General features: G+C 44.5%; 3 protein-coding genes and 2 long non-coding RNA genes across 6 annotated transcripts; 3 read left to right on the plus strand and 2 right to left on the minus strand.

The window, feature by feature from the left end:
- Positions 1-10,476: 10,476 nt before the first annotated feature.
- On the minus strand, positions 10,477-12,409 carry LOC106334675. The gene is made up of 5 exons (XM_013773003.1): positions 12,088-12,409; positions 11,728-11,794; positions 11,172-11,667; positions 10,981-11,100; positions 10,477-10,920 (listed from the first exon to the last, which is right to left on the minus strand). The coding sequence occupies exons 1-5, from the start codon at positions 12,407-12,409 to the stop codon at positions 10,477-10,479; spliced, it is 1,449 nt and encodes a 482-aa protein (XP_013628457.1).
- A 1,491-nt stretch (positions 12,410-13,900) lies between these two features.
- Positions 13,901-15,741, plus strand: LOC106300057. The gene is made up of 5 exons (XM_013736119.1): positions 13,901-14,185; positions 14,280-14,606; positions 14,686-15,125; positions 15,226-15,436; positions 15,526-15,741. The coding sequence occupies exons 1-5, from the start codon at positions 14,083-14,085 to the stop codon at positions 15,567-15,569; spliced, it is 1,125 nt and encodes a 374-aa protein (XP_013591573.1). The 5' UTR covers positions 13,901-14,082; the 3' UTR covers positions 15,570-15,741.
- Positions 15,742-15,816: 75 nt separating this feature from the next.
- Positions 15,817-17,890, minus strand: LOC106296560. 2 transcript variants are annotated; one of them, XR_001261260.1, is made up of 3 exons: positions 17,827-17,890; positions 17,632-17,758; positions 15,817-16,098 (listed from the first exon to the last, which is right to left on the minus strand). It is a non-coding gene; the product is annotated as an uncharacterized LOC106296560 (long non-coding RNA). The 2 variants fall into 2 exon arrangements; XR_001261261.1 differs by lacking the exon at positions 15,817-16,098 and adding an exon at positions 17,261-17,445.
- On the plus strand, positions 16,093-17,228 carry LOC106296555 (receptor like protein kinase S.3). Its single transcript, XM_013732708.1, has one exon. The coding sequence runs from the start codon at positions 16,133-16,135 to the stop codon at positions 17,120-17,122; it is 990 nt and encodes a 329-aa protein (XP_013588162.1). The 5' UTR covers positions 16,093-16,132; the 3' UTR covers positions 17,123-17,228.
- A 6,927-nt stretch (positions 17,891-24,817) lies between the features above and the next one.
- LOC106327112 lies at positions 24,818-27,515 on the plus strand. Its single transcript, XR_001267393.1, has 4 exons — positions 24,818-24,953; positions 25,032-25,105; positions 25,186-25,262; positions 27,271-27,515. It is a non-coding gene; the product is annotated as an uncharacterized LOC106327112 (long non-coding RNA).
- The last annotated feature ends 323 nt before the right edge of the window (positions 27,516-27,838 follow it).

The raw sequence follows: 27,838 nt of genomic DNA on the forward strand, positions 1-27,838 counted from the left end.
CCAGCGCCAAAAAGGCAAGCTATAGGAGGTAGATTTTACGCTTTAGAACTAGAGGATACTAAACCTCCAGGCCCATCTAACGGTCCCATCACATGTATTTGGGTTCTTTAACTGTACTAGATTGATTTTGTGTTGTGTGATTGCTTGTGATGAATTGGTTAATTTCTATTAGATAATTTTTGTGTTGTTGATATATATTGATGTTGTGGCAGGAACTTTACATGTTGCGGGGCGTCCCACACATGTATTGTTCGACTCGGGGGCAACACATAGCTTTGTGGCCCCAGAGGTAGCTTCCGAGTTTGTGGGTTCATTTGTGATTGACAGGATGGATGTGGCTGTGATAACTCCCGGAGACCAAACCCTCCAAGCAAAAGCATGCCTCAGAAGAGTTTTGTTAGTCATTTGCGAGAATATGTTCTTGGCAGATTTGTTGGTGGTGCCCTTAAAAGGATATGAAGTTATCTTGGGCATGGATTGGTTATCAGGCTATCGGGCACAATTAGATTGTGGAAAAGGTCGTATTTTTTTCAAGGAGAACAGGCAACGACAAATAGTGTTTTACAGGATCAATCCAAGCAAGTCTGTGTCTTTAGTAGCTGCCTTGAGATTGGAAGATTTGCTTAGGGATGGAGAAGCGTATCTGGTAACAGTAACTGCTAGTGGAGGACCCGCTAGCAATGGAGTTGAAATTACAGATATTGCGGTAGTACAAGAGTTCGAGGATGTGTTTGCAGCGTTGAAAGAGTTACCTCCACCTCGGAGTAACCCTTTCACAATTAACTTGGAACCTGAAGCGAAGCCGATAGCAAAGTCTCCTTACCGCATGACACCTGCAGAGTTAGCAGAGTTAAAGATATTCCTTGAAGATTTAATGGAGAAAGATTTCATCAGACCTAGTTCATCCCCGTGGGGAGCTCCGGTCTTATTTGTCAAGAAGAAGGATGGTAGCATGCGGCTTTGCATTGATTATCGAGGAATCAACAATATCACCATCAAAGATAAGTAACCTCTTCCGAGGATAGACGAGTTGTTGGATCAGCTAAGGGGAGCAAGTTAGTTTTCAAAGATCGACTTGGCGTCGGGCTATCATCAGATTCCAATTTCAGAAGGTGATGTCATGAAGACTGCGTTTAGAACTCGTTATGGACAATACGAGTTCGTCGTAATGCCTTTTGGCCTTACTAATGCACGGCCTTACTAACGCACCAGCGGCTTTCAAGAGATTGATGAATGAAGTCTTCCACGATTATCTCGACAAGTTCGTGATAATCTTCATCGATGACATTTTAATATATTCCAAGACAGAGGTTGAGCACAACGCACACTTGAAGCTAGTGTTGGAACGGTTAAGGAACCAAAAGTTGTATGCCAAATTCAGCAAGTGTTCTTTCTGGAAAAAAAGAGATCGGGTTCTTGGGCTACCGAGTGTCTGGAGAAGGAGTTTCCATAGATTCGGAAAAGGTGAAAGCCATTGAGGAATGGCAAAGACCATCAACGGTAACCGAGGTAAGAAGTTTCCTCGGGTTAGCCGGGTATTATCGAAAGTTTGTCAAGAACTTTTCTTCGATCGCTAAGCCCTTGACGAAGTTGACCGGAAAAGGAGTTTCGTTCATCTGGGGAAAAGAAACAGAGGAAGCATTTCAGAGAGTGAAGAAAGCTTTGACCACAACACCGGTATTGACATTACCTGAAAAAGGTAAACCTTACACTGTGTACGCAGATGCTTCTAGGGTTGGGTTGGGTTGTGTGTTGATGCAGGAAGGCAAAGTAATTGCTTATGCATCAAGGCAACTCAGGAAGGATGAAGAGAACTACCCAACACACGATTTAGAAATGGCGGAAGTGGTGTTTGCGTTAAGGATTTGGAGATCTTACTTATATGGAGAAGTCGTGGAAGTATTCACAGATCATAAGAGTCTCAAGTACTTGTTCACACAGCCTGATTTGAACCTCTGACAAAGGCGATGGATGGAGTTTGAGGCAGATTACGACCTGAAGATTCAATATCATCCAGGCAAAGCTAATGTGGTCGCAGATGAACTAAGTCGTAGAAAGTTGGCTTCTGATGTTGGAAAGGAAGTGGAAGCGTTATCAAGTGAACTCAAGTTGATGACTTTATGGGCAATTTAAGGGGAGCCAAGTGAGCCTTTAGGCATACGTACCGTAAACCAGGCAGGTTTACTCGCACGGAGCAGACAGGAGCAACAGCGTGATGAAAAGTTAAAAGGGATCATCACAGAAGTTAAAATTCAAGAAGCTCCAAACGCAAGTGGATATCATGTGGTGGCAGATGATACACTATTACTTAATGGGAGGATATCAGTACCACAGGGAGAAGGGCTACGAGATGATATTTTTAAGTCGACGCATTACTCGTTACTCAGTATCCATCCTGGGAGTACGAAAATGTACTGAGGTATCCGAAGGTATTATCATTGGCCAGGAATGAAGAAATCAGTGGCGTGATGGGTGGCTCAATGTCAAACTTGTCAACAAGTCAAAGCCGAGCATCAGATTCCAGGAGGGTTGTTACAAAACTTACCAGTACCTCAGTGGAAATGGGATTCCATATCCATGGATTTCATCACTGGGTTACCCCCGGCTCGAGGTAGATCAAATAACGCAATATGGGTGATTGTTGACAGACTGATGAAGGTGGCGCACTTGTAACCTATGAAGGAAACCGATAAAGTAGAAGTATTGGCAGAGATGTATGTGGACCAAATTGTGAGGTTGCATGGTGTGCCAACATATATAGTCTCCAATCGAGATCCTAGATTTACCTCAAACTTTTGGAAGGCGTTACAAGAAGCAGTGGGAACTAGGTTATTCATGAGCACTGCGTATCATCCCGAGACGGACGGCCAAACCAAAAGAACCATTCGCACCATAGAGGATATGATGCGGATGTGTATATTGGATTGGACGGGATGCTGGGAAACGCATTTACCATTAATCGAATTCTCCTACAACAACAGCTTTCATTCTAGCATAGGTATGACACCATATGAGGCGCTTTATGGGAGGCCATGCAAAACACCTTTATGCTGGACCGAAGTTGGAGAAAGAAGAGAGTTTGGACCCGTAATTGTAGAAGAGACAATGAAAAAGTTGGAGATCATTCAAACCAATATGAAGAAAGCGCAGGATAGACAAAAAAAGTACGCTGATCAATCAAGGACAAAAATGGTGTTCAGTATTGGTGATTGGGTTTATCTGAAAGTGTCAGCTCAAAAAGGAAAGGATCGACTCGGGAAGGTCGGGAAACTAGCGGTAAGATTCATTGGGCCTTACCAGATTATACAACGAATCAGAGAGGTAGCTTATTGTCTAAAACTACCTGGAGAGATGCAAATACATCTGGTATTTCACGTATCAATGCTCCGGAAACATGTTCATGATCCCAACTCTATTGAGACAGAGCAAATCGAAAACCTGCAAACAAACCTCACTTATCCAGAGGGACCAATCCGAATAGGTGAACGTCGGATACGAAGATTGAAGAATCGAGAAATTCCTCAAGTCCAAGTTTTCTGGGGTAAGCGGAACCGTGTAGTTGTGACCTGGGAGGATGAATCAAGATTCAAAGCGTTGCATCCAGAGTTCTTCCACGAAGATGTAGTGATGGAAGAAGGGGGATCACCGGATCCTTAGATAATTCGGGGACGAATTCTAATAAGGGGAGGAGGATGTAATACCCCGTCTTAAATAAAAAAAACCATAATTTCGATATTATGGAGTTTCTCGGGCAAGCCGAAGGCTCGGAAAATATTTATCCTCATGATTAAAGTTAATCTGGAGTTTATTAAAAATATTCAGCTCATCAGATTGGGAACGGAAAAAAATTGGGATTGATCGTGGGACGAAAATTCACCAGAAGGACCGAAATCACGCAAATCGACCGAGAAGCTAGAGGTAGCTTGATCTGAGGGATCAGGACGTGGTGTCAACCATTTAACCTGCTGAGGGTCAACACAAGAAGGAGGTGTAGACGTGCATGAAGCAGTTCCATGCAGCTCGAGACACAGAAGCACGAGGTGTCGCAGTACTTGCAATCTGCGCATGCGAACCGACATGCAGAGGCCCGTGTGTCGCGATGCATGAACACCAGACATGCTGAAGGGCAAGTGTACATGAAGGTGTCTTCTGGCATGGCCAGAGAGCATGCAAAAGGGCATGTGTACGTCCATGTGTCGCCACGCATGCAACCGGAAGCATGTGGGATGACATACATGCGCTTGGGTGGTGAATCCTAACTGGCCGGTGTCTTCTATATATACTCAGCTCCCCTGCTCATTTTCATTGATCCCAAAACACATAAAGACGTGGGTTAGAAAGAGATACAGAAGTAGAAAAAGAAATCAGGAGATTCCGAGCTGTTACGAGAATTTTAGAGAGTTTTCGAGGACCGAAATACTGCCCGAAAGTTCCGAAAGACTGTCCAGAAGTGAAATAAGGTTCTTTCCGAGTTCTGATCAGTCCAGACCAGTCCATTCAAGACATTGACGTTGGGTTTTGGGATTTAACATCACGGTACCAAGACGAAGATTTGGAGGGGATAAAAGGGGTTTGGTCAACATCTGGAATCAAAGAGTCGAGCCACATCGCTTAATCACTGTGAGTCACGGTTAATTGTTTGTTAACAAAATTTTAATGCAGGTTCCTGACATCGGAGACGGCTTCCGAGCTAGGATAGCCGGACCGGTCTAGGTGTCGGATCCGAGGCTTGAGACGATGCATGGGCTGAGTCGATAGCAAGACTAGTCTAAGCACCTGGGTTATCGTGATTGTGTGATTATTATATGTTGCTATGGTGTGTACCTCGTGTTGGTACTGTTGTGTGAGAACCTCGTGGTGGTTCTAGTAGGTCATTGCTTCCTCAAATGGTACCACTAAGCCGGTCGTGGTCCGGAAAGTGGTGGGCTCGGTTTAACTTGGCTTGATTACCAAAGCCGAGTGTCACACATGGATGTGACAGCCCCCGGCGAGTCCGATAGAAGATCGGGGCACGGCGATTCCGATTGAGGACCGTGACCGGGCAATTCCCGAGCGCCTACGCCTGTGTGGTGTAATAGTGAAGGGATTGTTGATGTCCCTTATGTGGAGGAAGAATGATTCTGTTTGGCCCTATGAGTATATATATATATGGTTGATTGATGTGACACTTATAAAGAGTATTTTGATTTATTATGGTGTAATGGTTTATTGCTTAAATCGGTCATGCTTTATGATTTTGGATATTGATTGTTGAACTACCCGTCTTGCTTGTGTTTGGGGTTGGGTTTAGAATGACGGGTAGTTGTATATGCTAGGCAGGAAACCTGGCTCACTGAGTGAAACTAGTTCACTCACTCCTCACATCCTTGTGCAGGTGGCCAGTAGAAAGGACCATAGCGCTCGCGAAACTGTAGGAGCTAGTGTAGATTGGACATCTTTTGCCAAAGACTCGTTTTCAAGATATATGAATGTATGTTTTACTTTCGGTTGCGTCCATGAACCCTATGTATAATATTTTGGGCTTGTGAACTTTATGTTTTACATATATGATATAAAGTATGTTTTATATTCGTGACGTGTTGAATCTGATATTAGGTTAGTCCAACCTAACACAACTCTATGACTCGGTACGAGTTACAAAGCCTCAGGCCGAAGATTAGAGGAAACGGGTTTTGAATGGATATTTTGGGTTACAGAATTATGTTTGTGACTTGGAAAGTCTATTCTCAGCTCGTCGTAACACTTCTGGACTTGGCAGAGGAAGGTCGTTCGGGCATGTTCTTGTTTGATTGTTTCCCGGCTGACTGACCGATGTCTAAAATGGCTCGGGGGTGTTACAAGGCCGCTTATCCAACCATCGCTAACCGACTGGATCAAGCCAAACGGGAAATAGGGGAGCACCAAGCTAAAGCCAGAGAATGAAACCAACCGCCGTCTGATCCATTAAGGGAAACACTAAATCCTCAAAATACCGGAGCCTTCCGTACTCCAGAGATCCCGAGCGCTCGATCCGGACGCTGCATGGGAGAGAACTCACAGCGACCTCCGCAGCAGAGCATGCCTCAGCGAAGCCTGAGTTACAGCAGGCTGGACGAAATAGAAACCGGACTACAAGCCCAAAGAAGTACTCCGATCCAATCACAAAACATATATATGGAAAGACCCGGGGAGCCTAGAAATCGAATGCCACCACTGGGAAACCTGACATCCGAGAATCAAACTCCATCTGCTGCGAGAACCGTTCAGCAAACGGGTTTCAGTGACCCAATAGGGCAAGATTAAGGTTACGACCCCCGCAGACCCATCGACGCGGATCCTCAAAGAGAGGACCTGGAGATCCCGGGCGAAACCGGAACGTTCGAGAATTATATCGAAAGAAACAATGCCGAGCTCAAAAGAATACACGCCATCGTGCATATGGCGATGAGCACCGCTCCAGACATAGATATGGTCATCGAGGAGACTAGAAGGACTCCATTCACGAACCGAATCACCGGCGTAAGGCTACACCATGTGGGAAAATTGAAATTCCCCGAGTACACGGGGAACACAGACCCAAAAGCCCATGTGCGAGCCTTTTGACTAGCGATTTCAAGAGAACACCTCAACGACGATGAATAAGAGGCCGGTTATTGCCACTTCTTTGCCGAAAATCTCACCGGGGCTGCCCTTGAGTGGTTCGCTGGCCTGGAAGAAAAATCAATCGACAATTTCACCCAGTTGGTGTCTACGTTCCTCAAACAACACTCGGTCTTCATAGAAACAAGAGTTAACGAGGCGGACCTCTGGAATCTCAAGCAAGCGCCTTTCAAGCCGTTAAGAGCAAACATAAACAAGTTCAGAGAAATCAAACCCAAACGAAGTCGTGGCCCTGGCGGCGTTAAAGAACGGCATCTGGTTCTCATCCAAATTCAGGGAAGAAATAGCAGTACGAGTACCAATCTCATTGGACGATGCCCTACACCGAGCTTCCTACTTTGCAACCCACGAAGTGGTAGTCGCAGCCTTAAAGGAACAGTAGAGCGCAAACAAAAATAACGCCGCCAAAAAGAATAATGCTCCTAAAGAACCAGCAACTAAAAAAGGCAACACTCCTATGCGATAAACAATTCGCCGCAAAACAAATCATCAACGTACGATCCCAACAAACACTGTGCCTTCCATGAACGTAAACGTCATTCGACCGTGGAATGTCGAGCCGCACTTCGCAGTCAAAACAAAAATAAAAAGACCAGCGAGGATACCGGAGAAGAAGAAGAAGAGCCAGCGACTCCAAAATCCAATCGAAAAACTAAAGGCTCTTCGAATAAAAGAAACAGGGAAACCGAGCCAGAATCGCCTAGCTCTCCACCCCCATCGCCAAAGAAAAGAGTCTACATGATTTCATGGGGGTCAGAAAGCCATACACCTAAAAAAATCGAGGGACAGACCGAAGGAAGAGTATGCATAGAACCTCAATGAAGCTAATCGTCCTCCTAGCATTACTCGATACAACCCAAATGCGAGGTCTCCCTTTAGGAAAATCCCCAACTTCAAGCGAAGGCATAAGATGGCCAGAATCCGCGGACTGCTAGAAAGATCGATTGCCCCACAAATTCAAAAGAAAGACAGCATGCGAACCCTTAATCGCAACATGTTTGGGGGACAGAGACACTACCAACCAACACCAACCAAAAGACGGAATTTTCCGGCGTACGACAAAGGCAAAAAACGAATCGACTTTATCTACGGAGGCTCTAAATTTTGCAACTCGGTTAACTCAATCAAAGCATATCAACGAAGAGCCGAAAACAGCGTAGGAGTCAGAGAGCCCCTATCGGGTCCCGACCACGAAATCACCTTCGACGAAAATGAGACCGCAGATCTTGACAAACCACACGACAACGCTCTCGTAATACGACTCGACGTCGACGGCTGTGAACTATCTCGAGTAATGATCGACACCGGTAGCTCGGCTGATGTCCTATTCTACGACGCGTTCAAAAGAATGAGATTCACCAAAGCACTCTTTAAGCAAGAACGAACCCCTCTGATCGGGTTCGCAGGGGAAACCACCTACTCCCTCGGGTCAATCGAGCTCGCTGTAACCGCCGGAGAAGTCAGGAAAATCGTGGAATTCATCATGATAGACCGTTCAGCCCCGTTCAATGCAATCCTTGGAAGGCTCTGGCTATACAACATGAAGGCAGTTCCCTCAACCTACCACCAGTGCCTGAAATTCCCAAACTCCATAAGGAATCGAAACTATTAGAGGAAGCCAAAAGAGCTTCAGAACATGCTACCTCGCAAGATTCAAGGATATCAAGCAGCACCCCAAATCAAGCAATCAAGATCAACAACAGACGTACACACGTACATGAACCACCGAACAAAAGACCCTATCCCTGGGAAAAATAATCGAACTACGTTACGACTTGATCCCTCGCCGAGGGTACGTAGGCAACTCACGACATGAGTTCAGTCACCCACAAAATACAAAGCTCGAAGGATGCGCATCACAACATCCGAAGTACGCTAGCACGACACCATCGACTTCGAATCAAAAGACAAGCTACCCTCTTTGTCCCAAATTTGTAACAAACCGGAACCTGACATTTTAATAGAATTCAGTTCTTACACTTCGCTGTTCGAGCTTAATAGATTTCTTATATCCGAAAATCGCAATATTCTTAACGGCTGACTGTAAACCAGGACCCTGATCAAGTCTTTGGTTACAGCCAGCTCTGCCAACGAGCGCGGCGAAAACTAGTTAACAAAATCTTTTGTTACATCAAGCGCACGTCGGTAAAAGTACCTACGACAAATCGACACACGGCCTCAAAAGATCAGCCTCGCATGAACAAGAAAATAGTGACAAACAACTCGGGAACTCACAATCCTTTCTTTATTAAAAAATAATAATAATAATAATAAAGCTACGGAAACAAAGGGGAAGAGCAAAAACAAAAAGAAAATCCCTAAAACTACTCTTCGATGTCGAATTCACCATCCTCGAACTGGCCACCCGCGCGCTTCGTCGCGTCACCCGTGCCATTCACCATAGAAGGAACTTTAGCAAAGAAATCTTCTGGCAGATCCTCCGAAATCTGAGGCAGATCGAGCATCTCAACAGAGAAATCTGAAACCGCCATCATATCGAGCTCGGATCCGAGCTCGACCTCCTTCGTTCGAAGACGCAACAACTCATCTGAAGCCAAGAGGTTGTTGTTCATGATCTCCTTCAAGAGATCTATGTTTGCCATGACCTCCCTAAGGCGAGCTTCAAAATATGTTGCGGCCTTCTTCTTCTTCCACTTCTCTTTCAGAGATATCAGCAAATCCAAGTAGATGTCTGCCAAAGCCTTTTTAGCATCGTAAGTTGCGCATAGAAGGTCATCAGAGAACTTATTAGCGGAAGATTCGACCTTCACCTCCAAAAAGAGACTTCCTCAAGGGCTGACTTCCTCTCGTTACTCACGGCTCGTGAACGAGCCTCGAGCGAAGCGGCTTGATTTCCCAGCTTCTCAGCAGCAGCCAGCTGAGCAGCGTTAGCACGCTCTCGATCCTGAGCCATCTTCAGACCAAGTTTCATCTCCCGAACGACCTTCTTTATTTCGTAAAGCTCGTCGGAGCGCGGAACGTCCTGCAGACGCCTCTCCAAAGTCGCCGCAAACTCGTTATTTGCCTCCATAGCCTGGAACATAACGAGTCAGCACGAACAAAACAAGCTAAAGATTTAAAGTTACAATTATCAAAAAGACAACCTTAGCATGATCGATAGCCATCTTCACATCAGCCTTGTGCTCCGTCATATTTCGCAACAAAGGAAGTGGACATCTAGCATGCTTGAAATGCCTCACCAAGTGAGCAACACTATCCGGATCCTCCGTGATAGAACAATCCTTGGAGTGAGAAAACTGCAAATGAAACGGTTCAGCAACAACCGTATCACCCGAAACACCGAGACGATGGTCTGAACCATTCGTTTTGGCCTTCTTCGGAGGACGATCGTGCCCCTCCGAACCAGTTGGGCTACTCGACTTTATACGAGCAGCAGACTTTTCGCCCTCGAGGTCTTTTCCCTCTTGAGGTGAAGCTCGCGGGATTCGGGTCTCCTCGCGAAGAACTTCTGTGAGCGCTTCGCTCAAGTCTCCGGATCGGATGCATTCCGCACTAACACAACCAGTTCGATTTCGTATCCTTTCGGAGTCGCGAAGGGTCGTCCTTCTCGATGCCATGTCCTTTCGGCAAAAGGGAACAAGAATCTATCGGAGCACTGTGATAAACCCTAAGCGAAGTAAAACTTTATAAAGACCAAGGCGTCTCCGTATCTCAACTATCTAGATAAATGAATCTCGAAGACTAAGGAAGCAAAGATATTCTGAAAATCATGTTTATCCATTCAAGATAATCGAAACTCGCGATCAAATATCGCGGAAAACAAAAGCCTGAAACAAAAAAGATAGTAAAAAAAAAGAGATATCGAAACAGAAAAGATTAACTTGAATCGGCTCCATCGGGAACAGACGACCCTTCGGCTTGATCCACCGAATCTTTAGAAACTTGAGGAAGATCGAGTTTGGAGATTGACCAATCCGATACGGTAGCCAAAGTAACAAGACCTTCACAGTCCTTCTCCATCTCCTTCAAACGAGCGAGCTCAGCATCCACGGTTAAGCCCCCATCCTTAAGCTCGTTCAGAAGATCGATGTTGGCGACCACCTCTTGCAACTGGATCTCAGTTGACACCTCCTTTTTCTTGTTCATCCACTTCTCCTTCAAGGACTCTAGAATCTCTCGATATCGTCCCGCGACGTCACGGCGAGCGATGCGAGAAGCACGACGAATATCTCGATCCCTCTCGACTTCAAGTGCTACGATTTTGGCCTTCTGAGCAACGGCCTGGGCCGCAAGAGTCGTGCCCTCCTGGCGAGTCCTCCTCTAGTCATCGGTCAAGGCCTCGATCTTTTCAGCATCCCTTTTACCCTCTCATTTGGTGACTTCAAGCTCCACCGAAAGCCTCTTGATCTCAGAACCGATGATCTTGATCTCCTTGTCATTCTGAGAAACCTCAACGCAATCCTCCATCGCTACAACATACTCGTTAAAGGCTTCCATAACCTAAAGAAAGCGAAGCTTACAAATAAGAACCTCAAAGCACCTTTCAGAAGGAAAGAAAGCAGGAAACAGACCTTAGAGCTCACGACCGCCACTTTGGCGTAAGCCTCCTTCTCGGTCAGAGAAGTAAGGGACGGAAGACGGCAACCCACAGACCTCATGCGACCGGTGAGAGAGATCAGGTCGTCCTGAGCCACAAAAAAAGGACCATCACCTTCAGAAACAGGCCCCGGGACGGTTGATTCTCGCCTACAACGGGACGGACCAGGCAAGGCGGCCTTCGACGATTGACGTCGCTTACGGGTCACGGCAATGGTTTTGTCTTCTGAGCCAGGGCTCAACGAGACAGGAGATCGTCGCTCCTCAGGAGCATCTTCATCATCGGAATCCCGAATCGAGATCAAGGGAGGTCTATCAGAATTCTGCTCCTCGACGTCGACCCGGAAGTACGAAACAACGATCTCCTCACAAGCTGCCTGATCAATCGGTCTGAAGACTGAGCTTGGATGGAAGGAGTCGCAATGACTTCCTGAGAGTTGCCAATAACCGGTGGGGCCCTGTTTGTTCCTCCTGGCATGGCAAAAGCAGCTCGGATCCGGGTCTGGTCAAACGATGACCAGTTCGAACGACCTCTCCGGAGGACTCCCTCCGATCAAACCCCGAATCTCGTCCAACATCGAAGAACTTCCGGAATGAACTGAAACAATTAAAGAAAAAACGAAGATTTGAATCACAAATCCCCCAAAGAAAAAATGATCGACATTAAGATTAGGAAAGAACTAACCTATATTCCTAGTCCAATTCCGGGGAAGTCGAGAGAAATCGAAGTCGCCCATGGACGCTCGATCCACCTTAAAGACAAAAAAATGTTCGCGCCACTTCTCATCGCGATAAGGGATGTCCTCAATAATGTGGCGACCCACGGAGACACGAGGAAAGTTTTGGGACTCTGCTTGTTCCGCTTCACCAGAACAAGGTGACGGAACTCACCAAGACCGAAGGAAAGACCTTCCTCCATAGCTCTAACCAAGAACGCTACGAGATGCCTAAGGAAGTTCGGGCAGATTTGATTAAACGATAAACCAAGCTCTGCCAAGATCTCGAGGATAGGCTCCAGAATCGGGAAGGTAAGACCGCAAGATTGGAAGAAAGGGAGATAAGCTCTGCAATATCCTCCTCGAATGGTCTCGGGAGTCTCAGACGCAGAAGCCAAGTCAAGGATGACGGTGCGGTCGACTCCATACACCTTGTGGAGATCCTCAAGATCGTCGGTCTCAGTCGTCGGATGAGGGAAACTGAATGATGAAGACATCTCAGGTTCTATGATCAAGAAATCTCAAAGAAATAACAAAAGGAGATGAAGAAGAAGAATCGGAATTGAGACAAAAAAAAATCTCTTGCGCATTTATAGCCACCCTAACGGCTCTATCGTCATTCTCGAGAAGGATAATGATGACCTAGGACTCGCCCTAGCGGCGGCTGATATAGCCGTTACGCGCAAGAATAAAAACGTGCCAAACAACGGTCTTCAAAGTTTATCATGAAGTCAAACCAAAATCGCACCAGTTACCAAACGACGAAATCAGAATTCAAGCAAACCGCCTCTTTTCTTTTCGTTCAAACCAAAAGAGGCTGGAGGACAAATGTTGGACCCAATTTCGGTTAATACATTAATGGGCCACGATCAAGGATATGGGCTGCGAAGAGTTAAAGCCCATAACGAGCACGCGAGCTCGAGACGGAGACTTCGAAGAACCGGAGATCGCGGAACGGTTGCGAAGAACACGGGAGCAGCCCATTATAAGAAGAGATCGATGCATAAGAAAGAGGATACGCTGAAAACCCTAGAGAGAGCTACACCCATACTTCGACCTTGTTTTCATCTAGTTTTAGCGTTTGATCTTATCGATCTCGTTCTGTAACATTCGATCTTAATTCGTTCATTGTATTCATCCTTATTCATCAATAAAGTCTATTTTTGCCTACTGGAAACTGATTACATCGTTGTGTTCTAAAGATATCGTTGTCTACGTCATTTTATCTTCCCTAGATCAAACTCCCGATAACTAATAAATACATAGTGTAGATTTTAGGATCGATAATATCCATGGAGAAAAGTTGTCTTTACATCAAGCTATTGTAGTTCCACATTGAAATGTACTACTACGTACAGTAAGTATCTGATGGATACATGTTTTATAACTGGTGCAAACATCATCTGATAATCTATGCCCAAACATCTTCTGATAATCTATGCCCTTCTTCTGTGACTAGCCTTTGGTTACAAGCCGTGCTTTGTAGCTGGGAGACTCTACTCCAACAATTCCAGGTTTTCTTTTAAAGATCTTTATGCAACAAATCGATTTTTGATCCTTAGGTCTGTCAATCAAACTCCAAGTGTGATTTTTCTTCAGAGACGTCATCTCTTCTTCTGCTGCATCTGTCTATTTATCGTTGTTAAGATCATTCATTGCCTCTTCATAACTTTCAGGTTCTATTCTCCATTATATTTACTTCTCTTTCTATTCAATTCACATTCATTGAAGTTATATGTGCTTTGGACTGATCCGGAGCTATTTAAAATTCGATATCAACTAAATTTCGTGTGTTCACTATTTTCCTTTTCACACAAGCAATATTTTGGGTCAGAAGTTCCGAGTCTTGCTTGAGTTCTTTAAGGAGTGTCTTTCTATTTTCTGCTTCCATTTTTTTCTCTAGAAAACCCTATAGATGCGAGTCCTATTATTCAGCTCAAAAAGTCAATACCTAAGGCAAAGACTGTCTCTTCTTTTTTTTTAATGTTTCTTCCATTGGAGGCCATGGCTATTCTTAAGCAATTTTCTTGTGGTCTCTCCAAGAACCTCGGATAAACAAGATTCAGGGACATGCACACCACCCTTTCTTGTCTTTATATTCATCTTGTGTTATCATCTGAGAATCAAAGTTCCAAAACAGAAAACCTACAAGACTGTTTGTTTTTCTCAAATGTCGCATCAACTTGACCCGGTCGCTGAGCTCGAAACCTTAAAAACACATGTTCATCAACCAGGAAGCCCTAGCTTCTCAACACTTCGCCAGCGTCATCATTGTAAATCTCTTCAAGAAATTATCTGATTTCACAATATATTTGTTTTGTTGCTTCTCCCTAACTTATTTTGATGTTCTTTCATACTTTTTTCTAGCTGGTGAAGCGTCTAAATTGTCGCCTATTGGCTCACCAAGAAAGGAAAATGAGCATCATGGAGAACATTCCCACCATAAGAAATCTTTGTTCTCAAAAGTGAAGGATAAGGCAAAAAAGCTGCAGCACAGTCTCAGCGGCAAGAGGAGACATGATGAAGAAGGTGATGCAACCATGTCGCCACCATTTGGCAGATCCGCAGACCACCAAGTTAAAGAAGCAGGAGGTTTTGCCACACTTTCACCACGTGACAAGTCTAAAGACCATAAAGTAAGAGAAGAAGGAGAATTAGAAGAAGAAAAAGATCCTGAATATCTCGGAGCCCCAAGTAAATCAAAACTGCATTGACAAACAATATTTATTTTATTTTTATAAATTGCTTAAGACTGATTGATGGTCTTGTGTAGTGTATGAATCAAAGAAGGCACCTGAAGAGCTAAAGGCCACTGCGAGACAGCATCCCCGAGAAACTCCTGTGATCACTGAGACGAATGTCTTGTCTGTTCTCCCAGCCAATCACCACGCTGAACAACAAAAATATTGTACTGGTTCCAACAGAGAAAACCCTATGATCTCTGAGAAGAATGTCTCGTCGAATGTCAAGAAAGAGAAGAAAGGGAAAGAGTACACAAACAAGGAACCAACTAGTCCAAGCAAGACAGTAGCAGAAACCGTAACAGAGACGCTAGCACCTGCTTATGCCAAAGTCTCTGAAGCTACTCACGCTATAACCAAGAAGATTCAAGATATGGCTTTCCCGAAAACAACAGATGCAGAGCCGGAGGTAAAAGATGTTTCAGAAATCAACACCGCAGGGACTAACCAGCCTCCTGGCTTCAACACTAAGGTACTATAACTTGTTTATTATAAGTGTTACCTCTCCATCTGCGTCTGCGCATTTGGATAAATGAATTAGTCAACCATTTTCTGCTTGTAATGGCAATCAGGTATGGGACAAAGGCGTGTCCATGAAGGAATACATAAGCCAGAAGTTTACGCCTGGGGAAGACGATAGAGAACTTTCTCGAGTGATATCTAAAGCTATAAGCCCTCGCAAAGCCTCTTCCGAGGCTGGTACATTTAATGGAGCCACAAACATGGTGCCTGCTTCAAACTCATCAGACAACAAAGCTCCCATTTTAGCCAACACAAATGAGAGTGAGTTCCTCTTCTTATCTTTAAATAAAACAATTTTATTTAACCATTTCAACCTGCATTTGTATTCTGATTCATTTGTTGAAATGCAGTTGTTAAGGAAGAAAATCATGGGAAGATGCTTCAACCAAACTAAAGAACAAAGTGGCTGTGTTAAATCTGTATTGGCATCTATTTGTTGTATTATGAGATTGAAGATACTAATACATCATTTTTGTTTTATTTTCATTCATTTAATTGACCATTAGTTTTATTGAAAACACGATTTTGCTTTCTTGTTGTCGACTTCTGTTATAAAAAAAAAATATTTCACGTTCAGAAAAAAGGATTTTAAAATTGAATTCATCCAGGTGATCAAGCAGATGAATCTGTTCAACGTGCAACTTTAATAACATTTAACTGATGATGAAAGATCTTAATTCGAGATTATGAATGCAACTCGTATTATTAAATACCATTTTAAGAGATTGATTCCCATTAAAGAACAAGAATGGACGGTCCGGTACAACAGTTGACCTTGCCCCCTGGAAGAAAGTGGTAGGCAACTCATTGCCCACAAACACAAAAGTTCACCAAACGGAGACGGCTTGAAAAAGTTGCAACAGACACAACAATGCCATTTACAAAACTGGTTCAGACAACAAAGTAAAAGCTGTCTTGAGAACCTGCAAAACAAAAACTGAAAATTGATTTCTGGAAATGGGAGCAGCCTTAAGATCAATGTATGCCAACAGCAAGTATGAAGAAGTCAGAGAAGAATGGGAGGAAGATTACAGCCCTCAGAGATTTTCTTACAAAGCTCTTTACAAAGCCACCAAAGGGTTCAAAGACAGCGAGTTGCTTGGTACAGAGGCAAACGGGACAGTCTACAGGGGAAAGCTTTCGTCCAATGCACATATCGCTGTGAAGCGAGTCGCACTAGATGCAGAGCAAGATACGAAGCACCTTGTTTCTCAGATTGTTGGTATTGGGAAGTTAAGGCACAAGAACCTTGTACAGCTCTTAGGATACTGCAGAAGAAAAGGTGAATTACTATTGGTCTATGATTACATGCCTTACGGAAACCTGGACGATTTCTTGTTTAATGAAGAGAAGCCTAAGCTAAGTTGGTCACAAAGGTTTCACATCATCAAGGGAGTGGCTTCAGCTCTTCTCTATTTGCACGAGCAGATCGTTCTCCACAGAGATGTTAAAGCCGCGAATGTACTCTTGGATGAGGATCTAAACGGTCGGCTAGATTTTGGCCTGGCTATGTTCGGCACAAACAGGAACCCTATGCTTGGAAGCGTAGGGTACGTGGCTCCGGAGCTAATCATCACAGGAATGCCAACAACCAAAGCCGATGTGTATTCATTTGGGGCTTTATTACTTGAGTTTGCATGTGGGAGAATGTTCATAGAGTATCCAGGGAAGCCTGAAGAGTTTAATCTAATCAGCTGGGTATGTCAATGCTCGAAAAGAGGGAACTTGGTCGGTGCCCGAGACGCTAGACTGGAAGGAGATTACGTCAGCAAGGAGATAGAGATGGTACTGAAGCTTGGGCTACTCTGTGTACAGTACAACCCAGAGGACAGGCCAAGCATGGCACAAGTGGTGAGTTATCTTGAAGGAAAAGATGTTTTGCCTGAGATGCCTCCAGACACTCCTGGGATCAGTATTCCCACACCATACCACGAAGTTCTGGCCTAGCGGCATAGTGTCATGAGTGAGTCTACTTTCTTCAAACACCTTCAAAAATTTGCCCAACCATTGAAAGGTCTGCACTTGCTGATTGTACTTTACTTCATAACAACAATTATGGCCAGCACACGCTTGTACTGTTTATATATGAAAAATTTATCATAAACGTATGACAATAATAATATAATATCATAGTTAAGAGTTTTCCTATAATTCTCGTGAGCAATTTTCTCTCAATAACTTCTAACCTCTAAGCTAAGTTTCACTCAGCCTAATGGTGTATACGTTCAGAATGTTCTAGAGCTCGGTGTAGCCCACCATTTAATCATTCACTGTAAAAAGAAAAGACACAGATTTGTGATATTTCATTCAACAGATTACTCATCCAGCATTAATCTTCAAGCAAAAGGAAAAGGAAACTTTCTAAATCACATTCAATAACCAAACACCGAGACAAATCTCAAGTTTTGGTTCTAGTGTTGAACCGTTAAATCGTGTCCAGACATCGAACAGCTTACCGGTTGGAGACAATGTTGAGCAACCGACTCGATCTATTGATTCCAGAATATCGCTTTGAGAGAAACTCTGAGCACAAACATCTTCCCGATTTCAATACGCGGGAAATTTGATTGATTTAGCGTTCTTCTGTATAGAATAGAACTTAATTCAATATCGATTTTTCTTTGCATTAGAAATCGGGAATCAATACTAACCGGATCAATCTCATATGCTCAGAGGATGGCGAATTTCTCTCTTTTTTTCTATCAAACTATTTCATTAATAAAAGATAGTTACTCTCCCAAGGGAGGGGTTACAACAGAACTTAAAGCGGATTTAGCTAGTGAGTCTGCGACAACATTTTGTAAACGGGGAATATGAAAGTATGAGATAGAATCAAATCTACAACTCAGAACTCTAATATCGAACAATACACTATGAAGTAGCACCATCGAGGAAGAGGAGTTGAGAAGGTTGACGAGAGACTTCGAATCAGATAAAACGATCACCTGAGAGAAGTCATGATTGACTGCATCCAACAGTGCAGCCTTTACCGCTAGTGCTTCTGCCACAATAGGCGCAGCCACATGAAGACGGTTACCAGAGTGGTGTCTAACTTCGACACCCGCAAGATCAGTAAACACCCAGCCCTGTCCACTGTTCCTCGAGGCAGGGTCTCAAGCTCCATCCGTGAAACACCTGAGGCCAGTAGGAGGAAGGGGAGGGGGAGGAGATCGTGTGTTGGTAAGTCGGCCAGATTTCTCGGTTTGAGAAGCCTCCTCCCAACAGCGAACGTCCTTCAAGACTCTAAGGAGCAGTTCCGATTCCGTATAATACTTATCTTCAAAGAGTAGTCTGTTACGGTTCTTCCATAGGTGCCAGTAGAGTGTAGGGTAGATCGGTGAGAGTCCCAGTCCCGTAGGTGGTAGGTTGATCATTTTAGTGTTACTGATCAGGAGCTCTCTCATTGTAGAGACAGAACCTGCAACTGGTTTAAACATCGCAGGAACAAGATCCCAGACTCGGGCAGCAAAAGGACAGGAGAAGAATAAATGTAGTGGAGTTTCTATCTCTCCACACCTTTTGCATTTGGCTTCAGCTCGAAGGCCTCTAACACGCAGAGTATGTCCTACGGGTAAGGCTCCATTTGTTGCTTTCCATAATAGTGCCTGGATCTTAGGAGGAGTGTTCAAGTTCCAGTTACATTTTTTCCAAGGGAAATCAGGGTTCAAGGCGGGAAGATGGGCCTTTCGAGCCATAGCATAGCCTGACTTTGATGTATAGGAGCCAGAGGCCTCCGGTAGCCAGAACAGCTCATCCCGTTTATTGTAGTCACTGGGAATGAGTTGGAGAATACATTCCTCATAAAGAGGCAAGTGCCGCCTGATAGACTGGAGGTTCCATTCCTTCGTTTCACAGTTAATGAGGTCTGAAACAAGAAGGTCTTGGCTTACAGCAGATGGTGGAGGGCCGATGGGGGTTAGAGGTTCGGAAGAAGAGAGCCATGGCTCAGACCAAACCTTGATCTGAGATCCAGTGCCCACACTCCATCCAAGTCCCAGGTGGAGTAAGTCCCGGCCCCAAATGATGCCCCTCCATCCATGAGAGGCCGATGATCGGCAAGCACAGTCCCGCAGGGACTCAGAGTGGCAATACTTACCTAGGAGAGTCTGAGCCAGCAATGAAGTAGGTTCTCGGGTCAACCGCCAAGCAATCTTAGCCAACAGAGCCTGGTTATAACACTCGATGTCCCGAAATCCAAGACCTCCCAAGTTCTTTGGCAGAGTGAGTTTAGACCAGGCCACCCAACACATTTTTCTAATATTTGGTTTTGAATCCCACCAGAACCTAGTAAGTAAGGATTTGATTTGTTTACACAGCGAGGCTGGTAGCATGAAACAGGATATAGCGTAGGCTGGAATGGCGGTGAGGACAGCTTTGAGAAACACTTGTTTCTCCGCTCCCGAAAGAAACCTTGTAGACCAGCTCAAGATTTTTTGCCTGATACGATCGATGATGCTGTTAAAGATGTCCCGCTTATGTCTCGCAAAATGTTCAGGAAGGCCAAGATACTTCCCAATGCCACCTTCTTTGTCAATGGACAGGTAGATTAACTCTATTTTTTGCAGGCAGCGCAGTTTTGGAGGAGAAAGTAATGGTTGATGTGGCCGGGTTGATACATTGACTGGAAGCTCTCTCATATTTGGCCAGCAAAGATCGAAGATTGGAGCAGCTTTCCTGGTCTGATCGAGTGAAGAACATGGTGTCGTCGGCAAAGAGCAGGTGATTGACGGGAGGGCAGTTGCGAGCAACTTTGATACCCGGAAGAGATCCTGACTCTTAAGCTTGTGTACACAATCCCGATAAGACCTCCGTACATAGGATGAAAAGGTACGGGGATAAGGGGTCACCTTGTCTGATCCCACGTGATGGTTTAACTTTACCCTGTGGAGCTCCATTCACAAGAAACTAGTAGGAGACAGAGGTCACACAGACCATGATCCAAGAGATCCACCGCTCGTGGAAGCCGAGCCGTCGCAGCACTGCTTCCAAAAAGGCCCACTCAATCCTATCATACGCCTTACTCATATCCGTTTTGATAGCCATGGAGCAACGGACTTTGGCCTTAGAGGTGCGTAGATAGTGAAGAATCTCGTGGGTAATGAGCACATTGTCTCCAATAGCCCGTTTAGGGACGAAGGCAGACTGGTGCGGTGAGATGATCCGAGATAACAGTGGTTGGAGGCGTCTCGTAAGGATCTTCGCAATGATCTTATAGTGGGTAGAGCAGAGAGCTATGGGGCGGAAATCCGCGACCTTCCTCGGACTTGAAATCTTAGCGATCAAACGGACGTGGGTTTCATTTTGACGAGGGTGTAGGTAGCCTGTCTCAAAGAACTCCCGAATGTCTCGGTACACATCATCTCCAATGGTGCTCCAAAAGGAGTGGTAGAAGCCCGCCGAGAAGCCGTCGGGGCCGGGCGCTTTATCCGCGTGAATGGCAAGAACAGCATTATGCACTTCGGTTTTGTCTGGTATTGCTATCAGCCGGTCATTGTCTTCCTGTGATATACACGGCGATAATGCTTCGTTAACAGTCTCCAGGCAGTCGGAGCCAGACGAGGAGAATATATTGCGGAAGTACTGGGAAATAGTATGCATAATCCCCTCTTCCGTATCAGCGATCCTGCCCTCCTCGTCTTCCAGAATCGCAAAGGAGTTCACCTGCCGCCGTCCTCGGGTAATAGCATGAAAAAAGCCGGAGTTCCGATCTCCACATTGAAGCCATAAGATGCGACTTCGTTGTTTCCAAAACTCCTCTTCCGCAAGATAGGCTTTTTCTAACGTAGCGGTGGTGGAGTTTATCAGATCCATATCAGGGGCCGGAGACGATAAAGCTGCTTCCAAGATTTGATGAGCTTCTTTGATAACCTCACAACTTTTGATGTTTTGCTCCTTTGTCCAGTCTATGATTTTCCTCCTGATCCTGTCGAGTTTGGATATCACCGCCTCGTCTCTAGTTTGTGGCCATTGCTCTTGCACCAACTGTTGAATAGCAGGATCTTTCCTTAAGCGTCGATCAAATCGAAAGGTGCCTTTCCTTGGGGTTTTGATTTGATCAAACAGGGTGAGGAGCGGGCGATGATCCGAACCCTCGAACCGGAGATAGACACAGCATCCGGAAGGGAAGAGCTCAGACCAAGCACAGTTAGCCATGGCTCGATCTAGGCGGGACTGGATGAAGTGGTCATGCCTCATTCCCCTCCATGAAAGATGATTACCAGCGTGTGGGAGGTCCCACAGGCCCGATTGGGAGACAAAGCTGCAGAAAGCTACAAACGAGCCTTCCCACCGTTGAGGGCCTCCAACCTTCTCGGAATTGTCGAGTAGATCATTAAAGTCTCCTGTTATAAACCAGGCATCGCCCCGGGCCTTTCCCAAATCAACAATTTTGTTCCAGAAGTCTGGCCGATCTTCTCTTCTCAGTGCGCCGTAAATAAAGGAAGCATAAAATGAAGACTTGTTGGCGCAAATGTGAGTGTCGATAATATTGCAAGAGGAGTACAATACATCAACTTTTATATCATCCTTCCAAGACAACATAAGTCCACCACTCAGGCCAGTAGGTGGGACAGAGAAATGTTGCTTATATAGAGAATTTTGAAAGTGTCGGAGAACAGTTTCATCACTGTTTTTTGTCTCTATTAGAAACAAGATATCGGGAGAAATACGAGATCGTATCTCTTTGAGTCGCTGGACCGTCAGGGTGCTTCCAATCCCTTGACAGTTCCAGCTCAAACATGCTAAGGAAGCGGATCTTGAAGTGGCCGAAAATCCGCCACCTTCTTCTTGCTTGCTGGATAGACCCTAGTAGAAGGCCCCGTCTGGAAAGCATTGCGGGCACGCCCACCCATCTTTGAGCTCTCCGCAGCTGGGGTTGGCTTTCTTTTGGGTGAGTTATGCACCTTAGTGATCCTTCTTTTCTTCACGCATACTCCTTGTCCAGCGGTGTTGGGCACTTTCTTTGGTGCCGCTTGAGGCGGAAGTTTGCGTTTGCCCAACGTTTTAGCAGCAATGCGTTCTGATCTTTTTGGTGGGGGACCTAAAGGTAGCGTTACAGTAACGTCTGGTTCCGCGGATACAGGGCCAAGCCGCATAGAGACATGTAGTCTATCTTCACTGAGAGTTCTGATCGGCGACTGTTCCGCATGTTTAGAGCCTGAGGCACCAGTTCTACCAGTGATCGGAGCATCTCCCATAGTTTCTTCAAAATACTGCACCTCTACATCTTATAGCAAACCAGAGTTAATAGTAACATCCTCATTACGAGGCAAGGTTTCTCCATTAAAGGGCAGAGAAAGTCGTTCCATATCCAGACGTCATTCTGATGAAGCAATTAAGCTCACTACCGGAGAAATTCTCTCGAGGCAGGACGACGCTCCTTTGACCCATTACGCTTTGATATTGTCCCTGGTGGCGTTCTCATAGGTTCTCTGGCCAGGCGAGGCGGCGGGGTATGAGAGATCTGAGAGACCGGGAGTTGTCTGGAAGTTCTCACCGAAAGTCTTCCAAAGCCTCTAGGATCAGAGCGAGGAGCAGAATCCGCTTCTTGGTCTTTACGTGGCATCCAGGCTTCCTTTTTTGAGGGCTCAGATCGACGAGGAGGGGATCTGGGGGGTGGGCGTCTGTATTCTACTGAGTCAGTTCGACGTTCTGATCTATAACCTCGCTCCTCCGATGGCTGAGGATGTCTGATACGTCGGTCTCCGTTATTATAAACGGAGCGATGTTGGGAGGAGGAATCATAGTGCCTCACAGATTTAAAGGGTCAAGCATCAGTCCTCACCCCTTTTCCTTCAAATCTTCTTCGCTCAGCAAGTTTTTCCAGAGTTCTTGCTTGGTTGATACCCGCGGGGGGTTGAGTAGAAGAGGATCGCGAGGGACACTGATCTTGTTCGTGGGCGAGGTAAAGGCAAGAGAAGCAATGTTTCTCAAGTTTCTCATACTCCAATTCCACTTCCTTGACCTCTCCCGAAGGTAGACTTATCTCGAGGTGTCTCTCTAACGGTCTCAGCCCGTTAATGAAGACTCGGACCCTTCCGTTGGGAACGTCCTTAGAGTCGACGTGTCCAAGTTCAGAACCCATGGCCTCAAGGGCTTCTTTAGTCCAGTAGTGTAGCGGTATTCCATGGATGCGGATCCAGAAAGCAATGATGGACGAGAAGTTGTCTACAACTATAGGTTCCCACCGCTGAAGTATAATCATCCAACGTTTGAAGTGGTAGGGGGCCTTAGCAAGAATTCTTTGGAGGTCCTTTTCAGATTCAAAGGTGAACTGAAATAGATGGGGGCCGAGCTCCCGGACTGTGATAGAGCCTGAGACATGCCAGTGTTGGACGAAAAAAATCAACCAGAGCTCGAGTATTTTGAGCAGACGGATTTGTAACTATGCCAATGAGCAAGAGCTTGTTCTGTTCAATAAGAGTCTCGGTGTTTGTCGCCGGGATCGGTTTAGGGGCTCTACGAACCGGATTCTGGTAAGTAGCGGTCCACTTAGCCTTCTCAGAGGTAGAGTAACGTCTAGCAATTGGAGTAGAGGAAAGTTCGCAAGGGGAATCCGAGATGTGGCGTGAATCTTTGGTACCAAGAAGAAACTAACAATCCCAAACTGAGCAAGGACTAGATAGGCTAGTATTATGAGGTTAAGCACTCAACCTTAGGAAGAGGTGGTAATTTATCGTCGCAGGTTCCAAACAGAGAAGGCCTGAGTAGGAAAATCAACCACCAACTGGAGAGAGCAGAGCATAAGATCGGCCATTTTAAAGAACGTAACGGACCTCAGGGGGGCAAGGCTGCGTGTCCTCCGACAAGTCGGGGGCTGAACCCGGAGAAGGAAGAACCAAGGAGGCGGCTGAAGGAGAAAGGTGGTTTTGTCAATTTAAAAATTTGCCAAAAACGGAGGGAAACCGGGTAGATGAGGCAAGTCAGAAGGTGGCAGGTCAACTTCAGATTCCAAAAAGAGGAAATTAACCGGGTAGATAGAAATTGTGGGTCACTCAAATCAAATTGGTAAACCAGTCTTGGGAGTCGGGCCTGAGAGAGAATTATATATTATTTCTGGTGAAATTTTCTCTAGAAACAAAATATTCTCCTTTGATATGAGGGTGTGTATCAACCAATCAGAATGGAGATAACTTTACGGATGGATTTTTTCTTTGCCAATTTTCAAATTCTTTTGGAAAATTTCCAAGAAGTATATCAAGAATATCTTCGAGTTTCGAAAACTCTTTAATATTTTTTCAAATTTTCCACGACATTGAGTGTTTGTCTAGGGGTCATCGCGCAGTCATCTCACAAAACATGCACTCATACCAAGCGAAAAAAGAACCAAACACAACCAATTCACTGTTTTTACTTCTAATGGACGAGAATCTGGCGCAAGTAATGCAGTCCATGTCTCTGGAGGAGGACGTACCTAGGGATGTTAAAACGGACTTCATGCCCGGGGCTTTAACGGACGGATTCTAAACGGGCAGAGCCCGTACCCAAACGGGTACGAGTGTTTATACTTAACGGGCTCATACAGGATCGGTCCTTTAAGAGTGTTTATTAAACGGGTGTACCCGCGAAATAAAAGGGTGCCCGTTAAATTTTTTTTTTTCAGAATATGTGAAACGTCGTCGTATTATCATTATGCTTTCCTTTGATCTCAGAAATTAGAATCTCGCAGCCGTCAAATTCTTCTCCTCTAAGCTCTGTTTCGATGAAACTTAGAAACATGATATGAATCGAACTTGAGAAACAATATTTTGGGTCTCTTCGTCTTCTTCACTAAGAGAAGGTAAGCATCTAATTTCGAAATTATTTTCTCATTTTCTCATCTAATTTCGAAATTGTTTTCTTCTAATTTTGATTATAGATTGCAGCCTACTTTGGTTCCAAGGGTACGTTTTTGCTGTGAGACTGTGAGCGTCCTAAATCCTAATACTTCAAGTGAGTTTCTTTGTTTCGTGTGATCTATTTTTGGAGAAGATGATGTTTTATTTAATCTGGGTTTTGATTCTGGGTTGCAGGAGGTTTGGTAACTTTGAAGTGTACGTTTCTGCTGTGAGGGTTTTTGTTGTGTTTGGTGGGTTATCTTCACTTTCAGGTAAGCTTATAAGACCTCTCGTAGTCTCATTAGTAATGGAGTCTCTTTGGTTTTGTGTGGATTAAGATTCTTTCTGATGAGCATTAATAGGATTTTGAAGTAATGGAACCTGTTTGTAGTGATTATTTAGTCTCATTACAATTCTCTTTTGCAGTTTTGTAATTGTGTAGACAAGATGACTTTAGGCTTATCATTGGTATCAGTAGGATCCTGGTGGAGTTAGCTTTGAGAAAACTCAAGAATTCGTTTTCAACATAATGTGTGGTTTGCTTGAGATGGAACAGACGAGAGAAAAATGTTTTGCCAACTCTGAGTTAGAGTTGCTTAGGAGAAAGGCGCATCACATGAAGGATGAAGGGGCGAAGTTGTCAAGGGCAGCTACTCACAACAGAGACATCTTGTCGCAGTGCTATTACGTTGACCGGAGAATTATGTTATATGCGTTTGAGGAACTGACTCCTTATCAGAAGTTAAAGGTCTGGGACCCGGGGCAAGCTATAGTGTTTCACGACAAGACCTTTCCAAGTTATGGAGATGTGATCACTGTTTCAATCACTGACTTTTTAGGCCTCGAGGACAAGGCTGTTATTCTACCGGGAAGTACACTGAAGTTCTATGGTGAGAAGAGTGAGGAGCAACAACAGAGATACAACACTCTTGTATCTGAACTCTCACTCCTTATGGCATTGGGAACGACTCCAGCAGTATGGTGGTTATGTGCTGTAATGATTGGAGCTACAGCGATAAGAGACACCATGGAGATAAGAGCGATCACTGTACTACGTACGTTTCTTATAGTAGAGGGAAGCTCACGACAACTGTGGAACATGTCAAGACAGGAAGAGCTGATCTGTGCCACTCTTTTCTACCTTAATGAGAAGATAAATGAGACTAGAGATTCTGTGAATGATCTGACTGAGACAGCTAGTGTTCAGTCCAAAGAAGTGAAACAAGCTCAACATATTTCGGCAGCTACCAACCATACTTCGTCGAACTTAACATGTGGGGACATTCATGTTATGGTGGAATATAAGAGTACTCAGATTGTTGTGATTGGTTTTGCGTGGGATCCAATGGACAGGCCCACCAGGGGGAAGCTCCAAATTATGGTGGCTCGGGAAGAACCGTTCACGAGCACATACTATTTGGCTCAAACCCCACCGTCAGATAGTTTTGTTACTGCATATCTGGTACTGTTTTTCACAGGCATGGAAGAGGTAATGGATTTCTATTTCTATGACTGGTTTCAATCACCAAGGCCACCAGAACTGAATGATCACGACAATGGTGCACGGGTGATAACGCTTCGAACGTTTCATCAACTTGAGGACAAGTTGGTTCTCCATCGGGGGAGTATTGATAAGTCTCCAAATGGGCTTTAAGTGGGCTTCGGGGATGAAGTAAATCAAGAAAAGCCCAAGTCTATTATTTACATGTTATTATATAAGTCTACTTTGTCTTTGTAAGAAATCATCGAAAAACGATCACAACCATATTTGGGTAAATCCCTAATTCTTCTTCTCTAACTTCTCTTCTACCTCTGCTCTTCGTCAATCTTCTCCCCTTTCTGTTCTATTCAGATAAGCTCAATCCCTGGGCTTATCATTGGTATCAGTAGGATCCTGGTGGAGTTAGCTTTGAGAAAACTCAAGAATTCGTTTTCAACATAATGTGTGGTTTGCTTGAGATGGAACAGACGAGAGAAAAATGTTTTGCCAACTCTGAGTTAGAGTTGCTTAGGAGAAAGGCGCATCACATGAAGGATGAAGGGGCGAAGTTGTCAAGGGCAGCTACTCACAACAGAGACATCTTGTCGCAGTGCTATTACGTTGACCGGAGAATTATGTTATATGCGTTTGAGGAACTGACTCCTTATCAGAAGTTAAAGGTCTGGGACCCGGGGCAAGCTATAGTGTTTCACGACAAGACCTTTCCAAGTTATGGAGATGTGATCACTGTTTCAATCACTGACTTTTTAGGCCTCGAGGACAAGGCTGTTACTTTGCAGATCAAAGCTCATGTAGATGGAGCAGGGATCGTTGGTTTGAGACTAAGAGAGGAGGATGAAGTTGGTTTATGTCTTGTTTCTAAATGGTTTGCAGTTTTTTTTTTTTTAATTTCAGACACAAGCTTTATGTGCTTTCAGATTCTCAATGGTTTGTTGTATTTCACTTTCTAAGTTTCAGATTTATGTACTTGCAGATTTTAAATATGTATTAGATACACTGCAGATTTTAAATCAGGTTTATTACATGTTATTGAGCATGTAAATGATTAAAACTGCATTTAAAAATAGGTTTTGAAGAAGTTTGCACAAAATCATATCTTAAGATAATTAAAATTGCATTTTGAAAAAAAAAAACAATAACAATAAAAGAAATAATTAATGACAATGTCATTACAAAAAAAAAGCATACAAAAAAAGCATAAGGTTTAACGTCATTACAAATTAATTAAATTGTAATTAGAAGTTGACAAAAAAAAAATGGGCTCACGGGTCTAAACGAGTAAACGGGCATCACAATTATAAACGGGCCACAGTTAAACGGGCTCTAACGGACAGGGTTCTAAATGGG

Source organism: Brassica oleracea, chromosome C1, assembly GCF_000695525.1.
Source record: "Brassica oleracea var. oleracea cultivar TO1000 chromosome C1, BOL, whole genome shotgun sequence".
In the NCBI taxonomy this organism is placed as follows: Eukaryota; Viridiplantae; Streptophyta; class Magnoliopsida; order Brassicales; family Brassicaceae; genus Brassica; species Brassica oleracea.